At 43.0% G+C, this 14,806-nt stretch overlaps 1 protein-coding gene across 4 annotated transcripts in view; it reads right to left on the reverse strand.

Moving 5' to 3' along the window:
• LOC110498987 (renalase) overlaps positions 1–14,806 on the reverse strand; it is a 57,791-nt gene that overhangs the window by 41,182 nt on the left and 1,803 nt on the right. For 3 of the 4 annotated variants that reach the window (XM_036955822.1, XM_036955825.1, XM_036955823.1), the window contains exon 2: positions 6,425–6,577. In XM_036955822.1, coding sequence (XP_036811717.1) covers positions 6,425–6,577 — 153 coding nt within the window. Of the gene's footprint in view, positions 1–6,424; positions 7,333–14,806 lie in introns of those variants that run through there. The other variant, XM_036955824.1, reaches the window with a different exon arrangement.

Below are 14,806 nucleotides of genomic sequence, written 5' to 3' on the forward strand. Positions count from 1 at the left end.
GACAACACATTTATCAGTGTCTCATATTTTCAGAATTTTGAGCAACCAGGACAGAGGAGGAAGTGTGAAGCAAGGGTTATTTTGGAGCTTGATTCTGTTTAAATGACTTCCAGACTGCATCCTCATGGGGGCAGGGACTGGCTCCAGCTCACACCTGTTACTGCCCTCCTCTGTCCAGTCCCTCGCACTGCACCACTATCACTGACATCTTCACATTTTTCGGAGGACCTTTTTTGCTAAATAAAATGCATAATGAATGAATCTGACAAAGTTATTACTACCACCCACATTTAGAAATATATCTTATCTACTGTATATAATTTGCATCTAATCTATAAAGGTAAACCAATGTATGGTGGTCTTAAACATGTATAAATATACACTGAGTATACAAAACATTAAGAACACCTGCTCTTTCTTGACATAAGACTGACCAGGTGAATCAAGGTGAAAGCTATGATCCCATATTGATGTCACTTGTTAAATACACTTCCATCAGTGTAGATGAAAGGGAGGAGACAGGTTAAATAATGATTTTTAAGCCTTAAGACATGGATTGTGTATGTGTGCCATTCAGAGGGTGAATGGGCAAGACAAAATATTTAAGTGCCTTTGAACAGGGTATGGTAGTAAGTGCCAGGGGCACTGGTTTGTGTCAAGAAGTGCAACACTGCTGGGTTTTTCACGCTCAACAGTTTGTGTGTATCAAGAATGGTCCACCACCCAAAAGACATCCAGCCAAATTGACACAACAGTGGAATGCTTTCGACACCTTGTAGACTCCATGCCCCGACGAATTGAGGCTGTTCTGAGGGCAAAAGGGGGGTAGCAACTCAATATTAGGAAGGCGTTCCTAATGTTTGGTATACTCAGTGTATAAGTAGCCTTGTTGCACAAGCCATGGCTTGGAAGAGCCAGAATGGCTCATTAGGGGAAGGATATTATTTATTGTTGCTGTAGTGTAAGGCAGCTTCATGTGTACCACTTGGACAGGACGCTAGTCTATTGCCGGGCCTATTCAGAGTGTGGCAAAAAGTATATACACTATATATACAAAGTATGTGGACACCCCTTCAAATTAGTGGATTCAGCTATCTCAGCCACACCCATTGCTAACAGGTGTATAAAATCGAGCACACAGCAATGCCATCTCGATAGATACATTTGCAGTAAAATGGCCTCACTGAAGTGCTCAGTGACTTTCAATGTGGCACCCGTTATAGGATGCCACCTTTCCAACAAGTCAGTTCATCAAATTTCTTCCCTACTAGAGCTGCCCCGGTCAACTCTAAGTGCTGTTATTGTGAAGTGGAAATGTCTAGGAGCAACAACGGCTAAGCCGCGAAGTGGTAGGCCACACAAGCTCACAGAACGGGACCGCCGAGTACTGAAGCGCACCAAAAGAATTGTCTCTCCTCAGTTGCAACACTCACTACCGAGTTCCAAACTGCCTCTGGAAGCAACGTCAGGACAATAACTGTTCGTCGTGAGCATCATGAAATTGGTTTCCATAGCCGAGCAGCTGCACACAAGCCTAAGTTCACAATGCCAAGTGTCGGCTGGAGTGGTGTAAACCTTGCCGCCCTTGGACTCAGGAGCAGTGGAAACACGTTCTCTGGAGTGATTAAATCGCACTTCACCATCTGGCAGTCTGACGGACGATTATGGGTTTTGCGGACGACAGGAGAACGCTACCTTCCCCAATGCCTAGCACCAACTGTAAAGTTTGGTGGAGGAGGAATAATGGTTTGGGCTAGGCCCCTTAGTTCCAATAAAAGGAAATATTAACGCTACAGCATACAGTGACATTCTAGACGATTCTGTGCTTCCAACTTTTTCCTGTTTGTGCCCCTGTGCACAAAGCGAGGTCCATACATAGTTTGTCGAGATCGTTGTGGAAGAACTTGGCAGGGCTACACAGAGCCCTGATCTCAACCCCATCGAACACCTTTGGGATGAATTGGAACGCCGACTGTGAGCCAGGCCTAATCGCCCAAAATCAGTGCCCGACCTCACTAATGCTCGTGGCTGAATGGAAGCAAATCCCCGCTGCAATGTTCCAACATCTAGTGAAAAGCCTTTCCAGAAGAGTGGAAGCTGTTATAGCAGCAAAGGGGGGACTAACTCCATATTAATGTTCATGATTTTGGAATGAGATGTTCGATGAACAGTGTATATTCATACACTAACCATTGTTTTCCCAATGATGTTGAGTGTTCTAGAATGAACCAGTTGTCCTTCACATTCTAGGGGCATTTGCTGTTACTTACAACACACCCGATGAATACACACAATCAATCCATGATGAGATCAACACACTACATGCAGACAGATGGTTCGGTTGGGTCAGATTTAATTTGACCGAAAACTATAGCGAGAAGAAAATATGCATGCAAGTGTCAAAAGATCTGTGTATAAATTACAAACAACAAAGGAGCCGGGGCTCTGAAGAATGCTCCCAAATGACTCCAGCCTGTCTCTGTAAAGCAGAACCATTTGTATGGATAGAGTTTCTCACAGTAAACCTAAGCCCAAAAGGCACAGAGCACATTTCTCAAATGAATCCATAAATCTATTTCTAAGTCATGGGGGCTTTGAAGTCATTTCTATGGCTTTGAATGAAAGCAGTCAAACTGGGCCGACTAACTAGCTTTGGAATTTGTCTATTAAGTGAACTCACTAGCAGCACATTATGTACTTTTACCCCTACCCACATGTACATACTGTATTATCTCAATTACCTCAACTACTTCGTACCACTGAGCGTTGACTCAGTACTGGTATTCCTTGTATGTAGCCTCGTTATTGTTGAAATTGTGCTACTATTTCCTTTTTTATTTAGCAAATATTTGTCTTACTTTTTAACTCTGTGTTGTTGGGAATGTCTACAGTAAGCATTTTACTGTAAAGTTGTTGCATGTGACCAGCATGTGACCAATACAATTTGATTTGATCCCCAGTAGAGATTTTTTTTTTTTTTACATTTTCTCGAGACAACACTGTGAATATTGTAGAGACAGGTTATTCGATATGTAATACTTACAGAGGCTCTGTCTTAATTTAAATAACCTATTCCACTCTGCTCCTTAAGATTCAGCGAATCTTGAATTGGACTGACATTTACTGTTTGTAAAGTACATGTCACAGTCATTCAGTATATGGTAACATAGCTGACACCATCACTTCAGCCAGACTATAGTTCCTTTCAGGTGTACCTCCCAGCTTTAACTGTCACTCGCAGTGCAGCACAGTTCAGGAAGATATCTCCGCTTCACCAACTCATCCTCTACAGTCGTGACCAAAACTTTTGAGAATGACACAAATATTAATTTGAACAAAGTCTGCTGTCTCAGTGTCTTTTGATATTTTTGTCAGACGTTACTATGAAATACTGAAGTATAATAACAAGTGTTTCATAAGTGTCAAAGAATTTTATTGACAATTCCATTAAGTTTATGCAAAGAGTCAATATTTGCAGTGTTGACCCTTGTTTTTCAAGACCTCTGCAATCTGCCCTGGCATGCTGTCAATTAACTTCTGGGCCACATCCTGACTGATGGCAGCCCATTCTTGCATAATCAATGCTTGGAGTTTGTCAGAATATGTTGGTTTTTGTTTGTCTACCCACCTCTTGAGGATTGACCACAAGTTCTCAATGGGATTAAGGTCTGGGGAGTTTCCTGGCCATGGACCCAAAATATCAATGTTTTGTTCCCAAAGCTACTTAGTTATCACTTTTGCCTTATGGCAAGGCGTTCCATCAGGCTGGAAAAGGCATTGTTTGTCACCAAACTGTTCCTGGATGGTTGGGAGAAGTTGCTCTCGGATGATGTGTTGGTACCATTCTTTATTCATGGCTGTGTTCGTAGGCAAAACTGTGACTGAGCCCACTCCCTTGACTGAGAAGCAACCCCACACATGAATGGTCTCTGGATGCTTTACTGTTGGCATGACACAGGAGTGATGGTAGCGCTCACCTTGTCTTCTCAGGACAAGCATTTTTCCGGATGCCCCAAACAATCGGAAAGGGGATTCATCAGAGAAAATGACTTTAGCCCAGTCCTCAGCGGTCCAAACCCTGTACCTTTAGCAGAATATCAGTCTGTCCCTGATGGTTTTCCTGGAGAGAAGTGGCTTCTTTGCTGCCCTTCTTGACAACAGGCCATCCTCCAAAAGTCTTCGCATCACTGTGCGTGCAGACCCACTCACACCTGCCTGCTGCCATTCCTGAGCAAGCTCTGTACTGGTGGTGCCCCAATCCCGCAGCTAAATCAACTTTAGGAGACGGTCCTGGCGCTTGCTGGACTTTCTTGGGCGTCCTGAAGTCTTCTTCACAACAATTGAACCGCTCTCCTTGAAGTTCTTGATGATCCGATAAATTGTTGATTTAGGTGCAATCTTACTGGCAGCAAAATCGTTGCCTGTGAAGCCCTTTTTGTGCAAAGCAAATGATGACGGCACGTGTTTCCTTGCAGGTAACCATGGTTGACAGAGGAAGAACAATGATTCCAAGCAAATCACCCTCCTTTTGAAGCTTCCAGTCTGTTATTTGAACTCAATCAGCATGACAGAGTGACTCCAGCCTTGTCCTCATCAACACTCACACCTGTGTTAACGAGAGAATCACTGAGATGATGTTAGCTGGTCCTTTTGTGGCAGGGCTGAATTGCAGTGGAAATAATTTTGGGGGATACAGTTCATTTGCATGGCAAAGAGGGACTTTGCACTTAATTGCAATTCATCTGATCACTCTTCATAACATTCTGGAGTATATGCAAATTGCCATCATACAAACTGAGGCAGCATACTTTGTGAAAATGTATATTTGTGTCATTCTCAAAACTTTTGGCCACGACTGTACTGCCCTACTTTGACCATCCTCAACATTCTGTGCGTGATACCAAACTAGTCATTCGGAATTCAGCATCTTAGACCATCTCTTCACCCTAATAGCAATAGGCACTTTTCCACCATTTTCACTTGTCTTATTCCCCTTTTCAGTCCAGTGGCTCATTTGGAATGCAGCGACTTCTGCTCACACTCTGCATTATTCACCGTTTCCAAGAAATTCTACACACCCTGGAGGACTATGCCTTCCTCTCCCATTTCCATATTCGTCCTTTAGGAATCTACACTACACTGCGTTAGGGTTTCGAAATCTCACTTGGAGAATACAAATTTGGCTGTGGATGCGAGCCCCTCGCAGCCAGAGAGACAGCTGGAGACTGATTTAACATGCGACTGGAGGGACCCGGACAGCGGTGTGGCAGCCAAGACAAGGCTTTGTGTTTGTTGGTCTACTGGTGGGGCCTAATCACCCACCGTCCAGCCAGTCAGCTGTCTTTCTGTCTGTCTGGAGAGGCCAGAGTGATGCATTCATACATATGTGTTGGAGAGAGGAGCAAATATCAAGAAAGATTTCTCATAACATCCAATTTCTTAAGTCAGAGGAATGATGGGGAGCTTCATCATGAACATAAAATTAAGTAGCAGCTTGTTGTCAGAGCCAAGGTCCAACAATGTCCAGCATACCTGGCACAATTGGGGGGAGCACAATGGCAGATTTTTCTACCTTGTCGGCTTGAACTGGCTTGAACCAGTTACCTTTCAGTTACTGGCACAACGCTCTAACCCTGAGGTTACCGTAAGACCTGGCTTTCTCCAGCTATGCCAAAACTCACATTTAACTAGAGGCAGAGGTGAACTAGACAATATCTGAATATCTCACATATTGTTCAATGCACATATTTTACTGATTAGAAACAAAACCATAGGCTGTATATACACTGAGTATACCAAACATTTGGAACACCTTCCTAATATTGAGTTGTACCCCCGTTTTGCCCTCAGAACAGGATCAAATTCGTTGGGACATGGAGTCTACAAGGTGTCGAAAGCGTTTCACAGGGATGCTGGCCCATGTCGACTTCAATGCTACCCACAGTTGTGTCAAGTTGGCTCCTACTACCACACCCCATTCAAGGCAACTAAAATCTTGTCCTGCCCATTCACCCTCTGAACGGCACATACACAATCCATGTCTCAATTGTTTCAAAGCTTAAAAATATTTCTTTAACCCCGTCTCCTCCCCTTTATCTACACTGAATGAAGTGGATTTAACAGGTGACATCAATAAGGGATCATAGCTTTCACCTGGATTCACCTAGTCAGTCTGTCATGGAAAGAGTAGGTGTTCCTAATGTTTGTACACTCAGTGTACAGTATATCAGGGGTACATAACTCAGGCCCTCAAGATCCTCAGTCAAGCTGTTTTTAACCTCCTTGGATCCTAATTGATAAAAGGCCAGGATTAAAAAGGAGCAGCATACAGCACATCGGCCCTCAAAGACTGGAGCTGTGTAGTATTATGACTAACCATGCATATGTCTGTGCATCAGCGGATGGTTGGTAGATCAATACTCACAGGAGCCCACGTCTCCTTGCAGCTGTAGGATCTGCGGTATGGCCACAGTGAGGACCACAGCGTCAAACTGCTCCGTGGCCGTGCCCTTCCGACAAACCTCCCAGCTCGCGCCATTCTGGTAGATGTGGGTGACTTGGTGGTTAAATAACACCTCTGCACCTCACCGTTCCAGTGAAAGAGAGGGACGGACGGAGGAAGAGAAGGAGAGAAAGAGAGACGGTGAGGAAAAATCCAGAGAGGATGTCAAATACAGAGAACCTGTTTGATTGTGCATCACTGGGGAAATGATTCAAACTTTGTGGTTAATGATACACAGCCTGGAGATGGTTACACACACACGCTCTGCCGCACATGGCGGTGGCAAGCGACGAGTAGAACAGTATGTTACCTCACCACAAACAGTAATCAAATGATGCACAATGAGGAGGAAACACAGGATGAGATAGTAAATTAGAGCAAGGATGCACAGCTCTTCTCTCCGAGGACCCGGAGTTGTACATTCCAGAATTAGACTACAGAATCTCTTTAGAGATGAAGAACCAGGTTAGGCGCACCATAGAGATCCAGAAAAAATATAGATGGAGCCCTCAACCTCTTTTTAGTGGAGACTGGAAATAAAATAGCTGTTGTTGCATGAGGGTTGTGATTTGATCTGCTAACACTGTACTATTAGGTTTTGTAGGCTTCAATTCCTGTGAATGTTTTCTAAAAGGCCTGGGTATCCCCCTCCTTTATCTGTTGATAGTAGAGGTCAACTGATTACGGTTTTTAAACGCCGATACCGATAATTGGAGGACCAAAAAAAGCCGGTACCGATTAATCGGACTATTTAAATTATTTTTTTATTTTTTTTGTAATAATGACAATTACAACAATACTGAATGAACACTTTTATTTTAACTTAATATAATACATCAATCAAATCAATTTAGCCTCAAATAAATCATGAAACATGTTCAATTTGGTTTAAAAATGCAAAAAAAAAAGAACGTTTAAGTTCCTTGCTCAGAACATGAGAACACATGAAAGCTGGTGGTTCCTTTTAACATGAGTCTTCAATATTCCCAGGTAAAAAAGTTTTAGGTTGAGGTTATTATAGGAACAACATAGTTTTTATAGCCTCCGTCCATCACCTCGCCTTCCACTGAGGACAACAGTGGCTTCAGAACACCATGGGCCAGCAGCTCTTCATTGAAACTGAAACACAATGTGATGATGAAGATGAGAGCCATATTGGAATCCAAAGAATAACTTGCTCAAAGTTGACAGAACAAACAGACACCAATGGATTGACATTTGTTGAGTCCCCTTACAAATATTATTGGTAAAATGTTGTAAAATATGTCCATATTTGATTATGCTAGTATCATATTGCCATAATTAGTCTGGTGGTCAACCTTCAAAAAGGTATTTCGTTTGAGATACCCCTACCTGAGGCACAAGAAAACACAACCATGTTTTTTCACATCTCTTAATGTCTCCCATATACAGTACCAGTCAAAGGTTGGGACACACCTACTCATTCCAGAGTTTTTCTTTATTTCTACAATTCTCTACTTTGAAGAATAATAGTTAAGGCATCAATACTATGAAATAAAACATATGGAATCCTGTACAGTTGAAGTTGGAAGTTTATGTACACCTTAGCCAAATACAGTTGAAGTTGGAGTCATTAGGTTGGAGTCATTAAAACTCGTTTTTCAACCACCATTTCCTGTTAACGAACTATAGTTTTTGCAAGACGGTTAGGAAATCTACTTCATGCATGACACAAGTAATTTTTCCAACAATTGTTTACAGACAGATTAATTCACTGTATCACAATTCCAATGGGTCAGAAGTTTACATACACTAAGTTGACTGTGCCTTTAACCAGCTTGGAAAATTACAGAAAACGATGTCATAGCTTTAGAAGCTTCTGATAGGCTAATTGATATCATTTGAGTCAAATGGAGGTGTACCCGTCCTACCTTCAAGTTCTACAAGTCCTACCTTCAAACTCAGTGCCTCTTTGCTTGACATCATGGGAAAATCAAAAGAAATAAGCCAAGACCTCAGAAAGAAAATTGTGGACCTCCACAAGTCTGGTTCATCCTTGGGTGCAATTTCCAAACTGAGTTTAAATGTCTTTGGCTAAGGTGTATGTAAACCGACTTCAACTGTATATATTGTGTCTTGCCCATTCACCCTCTGAATGTCACACATACACAATCCTTGTCTCAATTGTCTCAAGGCTTAAACGTTATTCTATATTCTATTCCTGTCTCCTCCCTCTTACACTGATTGAAGTGGATTTAACAAGTGACATCAATAAGGGATCATACCTTTCACCTGGTCAGTCTGTCATGGAAATCGCAGGTGTTCATAATGTTTTGAACAATCAGTGTATGCATAAACAACATTGAAATGATAACTAACTAGATGGTAACTGTACATGAAGTAAAGTTGTGGGGCTTGCTTTAGCTCTTCAAAAGTATTTTTGTGGTAGTGGAAGAAGTGTACAAAGTTTAACCTTACTATTTAAAGCAAATTAGTTATATTGAACAAAAATATAAACACAACATGTAAAAAGTGTTGGTCTCATGTTTCATGAGCTGAAATAAAAGATCCAAGAACTGTTCCATACGCACAAAAAGCTTATTTCTCTCAAATTGTGCACAAATTGGTTTACATCCCTGTTAGTGAGATTTTCTCCTTTGCCAAGATAATCCATCCACTGGACAGGTGTGGCATGTCAAGAAGCTGATTAAACAGTGTGGCAGTTTTGTCAAACACATATGTCTCAAGTTTTGAGGAAGCGGCCAATTGGCATGCTGACTGCAGGAATGTCCACCAGAGAATGTTGCCAGAGAATTGAACGTCTCTACCATAAGCTGCCTTCAACGTTGTTTTAGAGAATTTGGCAGTACGTCCAACTGGCCTCACAACAACAGAACACGTGTCACCATTTCGCTACACTACAAGCATTTTCGCTACACCACAAGCATTTCTCTACACTCGCATAAACATCTGCTAACCATGTGTATGTGACCAATAGAATTTGATTTGATTTGAACCATGCTAGCCCAGGACCTGCGGGATCGTCTGAGATCAGCCACCCGGACAGCTGATGAAACTGTGGGTTTGCACAAAAGACACATTTCTGCATAATCTGTCAGAAACCTCATCTGCGTGCAAGCTCATCTGCATGCACGTCATCCTCACCGGTGTCTTGATCTGACTGAAATTCAGCGTCATAATGACTTTAGTGGGCAAATGCTCACTATAGATGGCCACTGGCACACTGAAGAAGTGTGCTTTTCACGGATGAATCCTGGTTTCAACTGTAGCAGGCATATGGCAGACAGTGTGTGCATGGGGTTGTGTGGGCGAGTTGTTTGCTGATGTCAAAGTTGTGAACAAAGTGCCCCATAGTCGCGGTGGGGTTATGGTATGGGCAGGCATAAGCTACGGACACAACGAACACAATTGCATTTTAACGATGGCAAGTTAAATGCACAGAGATGCCGTGACGAGATCCTGATGCCCATTTTCGTGCCATTCATCCGCCGCCATCACCTCATGTTTCAGCACAATAATGCACGCACAATGTCGCAAGGACACAATTCCTGGAAGCTAAAAATGTTCCAGATCTTCCATGGCCTGTATACTCACTAGATATGTGACCCATTTAGCATGCTTGGGATGCTCTGGATTGACATGTGCGACAACGTGTTCCAGTTCCCGTCAATATCCATGCACTTCACATAGCAATTGAAGAGGAGTGGGACAACATTCCACAGGCTACAATCAACAGCCTGATCAACTCTATGTTTAGGAGATGTGTCGAGCTGCATGAGGCAAATGGTGGTCACACCAGACATTCACTGGTTTTCTGATCCATGCCTCTACCTTTCTTTTTTAAGGTATCGGTCACCAACAGATGCATATCTGTATTCCCAGTCATGTGAAATCCATAGATTAGGGCCTAATGAAATACATTCAATTGTCTGATTTCCTTATAAACTCAGCAAAAAAAAGAAACGTCCTCTCACTGTCAACTGCGTTTATTTTCAGCAAACTTAACATGTGTAAATATTTGTATGAACTTAAGTTTCAACAACTGAGTCATAAACTGAACAAGTTCCACAGACATGTGACTAACAGAAATGAAATAATGTGTCCCTGAACAAAGGGGGGTCAAAATCAAAAGTAACAGTCAGTATCTGGTGTGGCCACCAGCTGCATTAAATACTGCAGTGCATCTCCTCCTCATGGACTGCACCAGATTTGCCAGTTCTTGCTGTGAGATGTTACCCCACTCTTCCACCAAGGCACCTGCAAGTTTCCGGACATTTCTAGGGGGAATGGCCCTAGCCCTCACCCTCCGATCCAACAGGTCCCAGACGTGCTCAATGGAATTGAGATCCGGGCTCTTCGTTGGCCATGGCAGAACACTGACATTCCTGTCTTGCAGGAAATCACGCACAGAACGAGCAGTATGGCTGGTGGCATTGCCATGCATGTCAGGATGAGCCTGCAGGAAGGGTACCACATGAGGGAGGAGGATGTCTTCCCTGTAACGCACAGCGTTGAGATTGCCTGCAATGACAACAAGTTCAGTCCGATGATGCTGTTACACACCGCCCCAGACCATAACGGAACATCCACATCCCTATCGATCCCGCTCCAGAGTACAGGCCTCGGTGTAAACGCTCATTCCTTTGATGATAAACGCGAATCCGACCATCACCCCTGGTGAGACATAACCGCAACTCGTCAGTGAAGATCCCTTTTTGCTAGTCCTGTCTGGTCCAGCAACGGTGGGTTTGTGCCCATAGGCGACGTTGCTACCGGTGATGTCTGGTGATGAGCTGCCTTACAACAGGCCTACAAGCCCTTAGTCCAGCCTCTCTCAGCCTATTGCGGACAGTCTGAGCACTGATGGAGGGATTGTGCTTTCCTGGTGTAACTCGGGCAGTTGTTGTTGCCTTCCTGTATCTGTCCTGCAGGTGTGATGTTCGCAACCACCGATCCTGCGCTGGTGTTGTTACATGTGGTCTGCTACTGCGTGGACAATCAGCTGTCCCTCCTGTCTCCCTGTAGCGCTGTCTTAGGCGTCTCACAGTACGAACATTGCAATTTATTGCTCTGGCCACATCTACAGTCCTCATGACTCCTTGCAGCATGCCTAAGGCACGTTCACACAGATGAGCAGGGACCCTGGGCATCTTTCTTTTTGTGTTTTTCAGAGTCAGTAGGAAGTCCTCTTTAGTGTCCTAAGGGTTCATATCTGTGACCTTAATTGCCTACCATCTGTAAGATGTTAGTGTCTTAACGACCGTTCCACAGGTGCATGTTCATTAATTGTTTATGGTTCATTGAACAAGCATGGGAAACAGAGTTTAAACCCTTTATAATTAAGATTTGTGAAGTTATTTGGATTTTTACGAGTTATCTTTGAAAGACAAGGTCCTGAAAAAGGGACGTTTCTTTTTTTGCTGAGTTTACACTCGGACAACTACACTTGTATACAGTGTCCTACTAGAATACCACAGTATATGACAACTATAATAATAGAGCACAGAAGACAATGAGACATTGTTGAAGTTTTAAATAAATAAACACTTTTTTTCACAACGTATTTGGACCAGTGGGATGTTCATTAAGTCCTCTCTGGGCTGGAGGAGGATCAGTGGGAAGAGGTACCCACTGGCCAGAAAGGGGGAACCCCTTCCCTCTGAGCATCTCAGCCCCCAAATCAAATTGAACATTTAATTTGTTTCCTAATTCCATTTAGGTTTCCATATCTTTTTCCTCTCTAAAAATATAACTTTTTAAAATAAAGAAAACTACACAATTGGACATTCTAAGTCCACAACAATGCTTAAACCACATCAGGAGATCACTTTTGAGTTTTATGTTTGGGAATAGTTACACTTTAATGCAGGTGAACACCAGCAAGAGACCATTTTTGTTTGGTTAGCAATGTTTCTGTCGCGCTCATGTGATTACAGAGCTTGCAAAACAAATGGCCAGTGGATTGATGCAAGTAATCCTTGTATTTTTTTATGCGGTTACTAAAACAGCTGTATCATTAGGTTAGTAGCAGATATCTTTGTTTCAATTTGCCCGATTTGAATAGTAGATAAGTAGAAGAAGATGTCATATGCTCCAACATTTTCTAACTTGTTGGGAAAGTGGTCAAAGTAGCTGATTTGTGTCAAAATTGCATTGTTGCATTTAAGTGAATGGAATGTTGGAAGTGATGATGACAATGGGACATTCAGAATGTAGAAGAAATCCCATAAAAGTGGATGAAGGACAAAAAGAAATAAACATTTTTTATAGTTTAAAAAGTATTTTAAAAAGTTGTATACAAGCAACTTAATCAAGACCGGTCTGCACATTTTAAAGTTTAAAGATTTTTCCATGTTAATACTTGGTTTGCAGTGGGGCTTGTATAAACCGACCTGTCTCCCTCTACGACAGGGTTAGTCAACCCTGATCCTGGAGTGCCACAGGCACTTTAAGTTTTTTATTTACCAACTGAACCTGGAAGACCAGGTGTGTTGCATTTAGGAAATCACTGAACTGATCAATTAACTCAGTTGGTCAGGTGTGGTGCCTAGTTGGAACAAAAGCATGCAGTACCTGCAGCACTCTAGGAACAGGGTCTACGACCTGTGCAACAATGTATAATTTTACAAATGCAATCTCTCCTCTGCCAGTAGGCTAGCTAGCCCAAGAATGAACGTTAAACTAATAATTACCCATGCAAACCATAAACACTCAAAATTCCATTAACCAGCACAAGTATGTGGATATCCCTTCAAACTAGTGGATTCGACCATTTCAACCACACCAGTTGCTGACGGGTGCCCACGCCGTGCAATCTCCTTAGGTAAACATTGGCAGTAGATTGGCCTTACTGAAGAGCTCAGTGACTTTCAACGTGGCACCATCATAGTATGCCACCTTTCCAACAAGTCAGTTCGTCAAATTTCTGCCCTATTAGAGCTGTCCCTGCCAACTATAAGTGCTGTTATTGTGAAGTGGAAATGTCTAGGAGCAACAACGGCTCAGCTACGAAGTGGTAGGCCATTCAAGCTCACAGAGCGGGACTGCCGAGTGCTAAAGCACGAATTCCAAACTGCCTCTGGAAGCAGCGTCAGCACAATAACTGTTCTTCGGGAGCTTCATGAAATAGGTTTCCATAGCCCAGCAGCCGCACACAAGTCTAAGATCACCATGCCAAACGAGTTCTCTGGAGTGATAAATCACCCTTCACCATTTGTCAGTCCGACAAGCGAATCTGGGTTTGGCGGAGGCCAGGAGAACACTACCTGCCCCAATGCATCGTGCCAACTGTAACGTTTGGTGGAGGACAAATAATGGTCTGGGGCTGTTTTTCATGGTTCGGGGTACGCATCTTAGTTCCAGTGAAGGGAAATCTTAACGCTACAGCATACAATGACATTCTAGACAATTCTGTGCTTCCAACTTTGTGGCAAAGTATGGGGAAGGCCCTTTCCTGTTTCTGCATGGCAATGCCCCCGTGCACAAAGCAAGATCCATACAGAAATGGTTTGTCGAGACCAGTGTGGAAAAACTTGACTGGCCTGCACAGAGCCCTGACCTCAACCCCATCGAACACCTTTGGGATGAATTGGAACACCGACTGCGAGCCAGGCATAATCGCCCAACATCAGTGCCCGACCTCACGAATGCTCTTTTGGCTGAATGGAAGCAAGTCCCCGCTGCCTTCCCAGAAGAGTGGAGGCTGTTATAGCAGCAATGGGGGAACCAACTGCCCATGATATTGGAATGAGATGTTTGACGAGCAGGTGTCCATATACTTTTGGTCATGTAGTGTATGCAGGCCTATTGGATATTTATTAAATCATTATTTATTTAAGTTCTTCTCTCTTGAATGACAGCTAGCTACATGCCAATGATTTGTTAAGCATAGCAACGTCGAATGAATAGAACAAATTTACGACAGAAAATAACTAATGACCAGCCTGCTTGGGTAGCAACTTCAGAATGGAAAGGTTATTCGATGCGGGCTTGGAGGCAAGGGAAATAATGGCTGAGAGAACTCAAGAGTTATTGGTAGCCTAAAATGGAGAACAGAAAGCGCTGGAGTGCCATTTTAGCTGGCAACGATGTGTGTGACCTCCCATTCTCTGCCAAAGAAGAGGCAAGCACTGGCTGTCACCAACTAGCGGCAGGAACATGGACAGTTCTTCCACTCGTGCCAGCAACAAAAATGTCACTATTAACATCACCAACTAGCTTCATTGGCTATTACTCGATAACCATAATAGTTGTTGTCTATTTTTTATCTATTTTATCTTTATTTAACTAGGCAAGTCAGTTAAGAACAAATTCTTATTTTCA

The sequence above is a fragment of the Oncorhynchus mykiss genome, chromosome 20 (genome assembly GCF_013265735.2).
Source record: "Oncorhynchus mykiss isolate Arlee chromosome 20, USDA_OmykA_1.1, whole genome shotgun sequence".
In the NCBI taxonomy this organism is placed as follows: domain Eukaryota; kingdom Metazoa; phylum Chordata; class Actinopteri; order Salmoniformes; family Salmonidae; genus Oncorhynchus; species Oncorhynchus mykiss.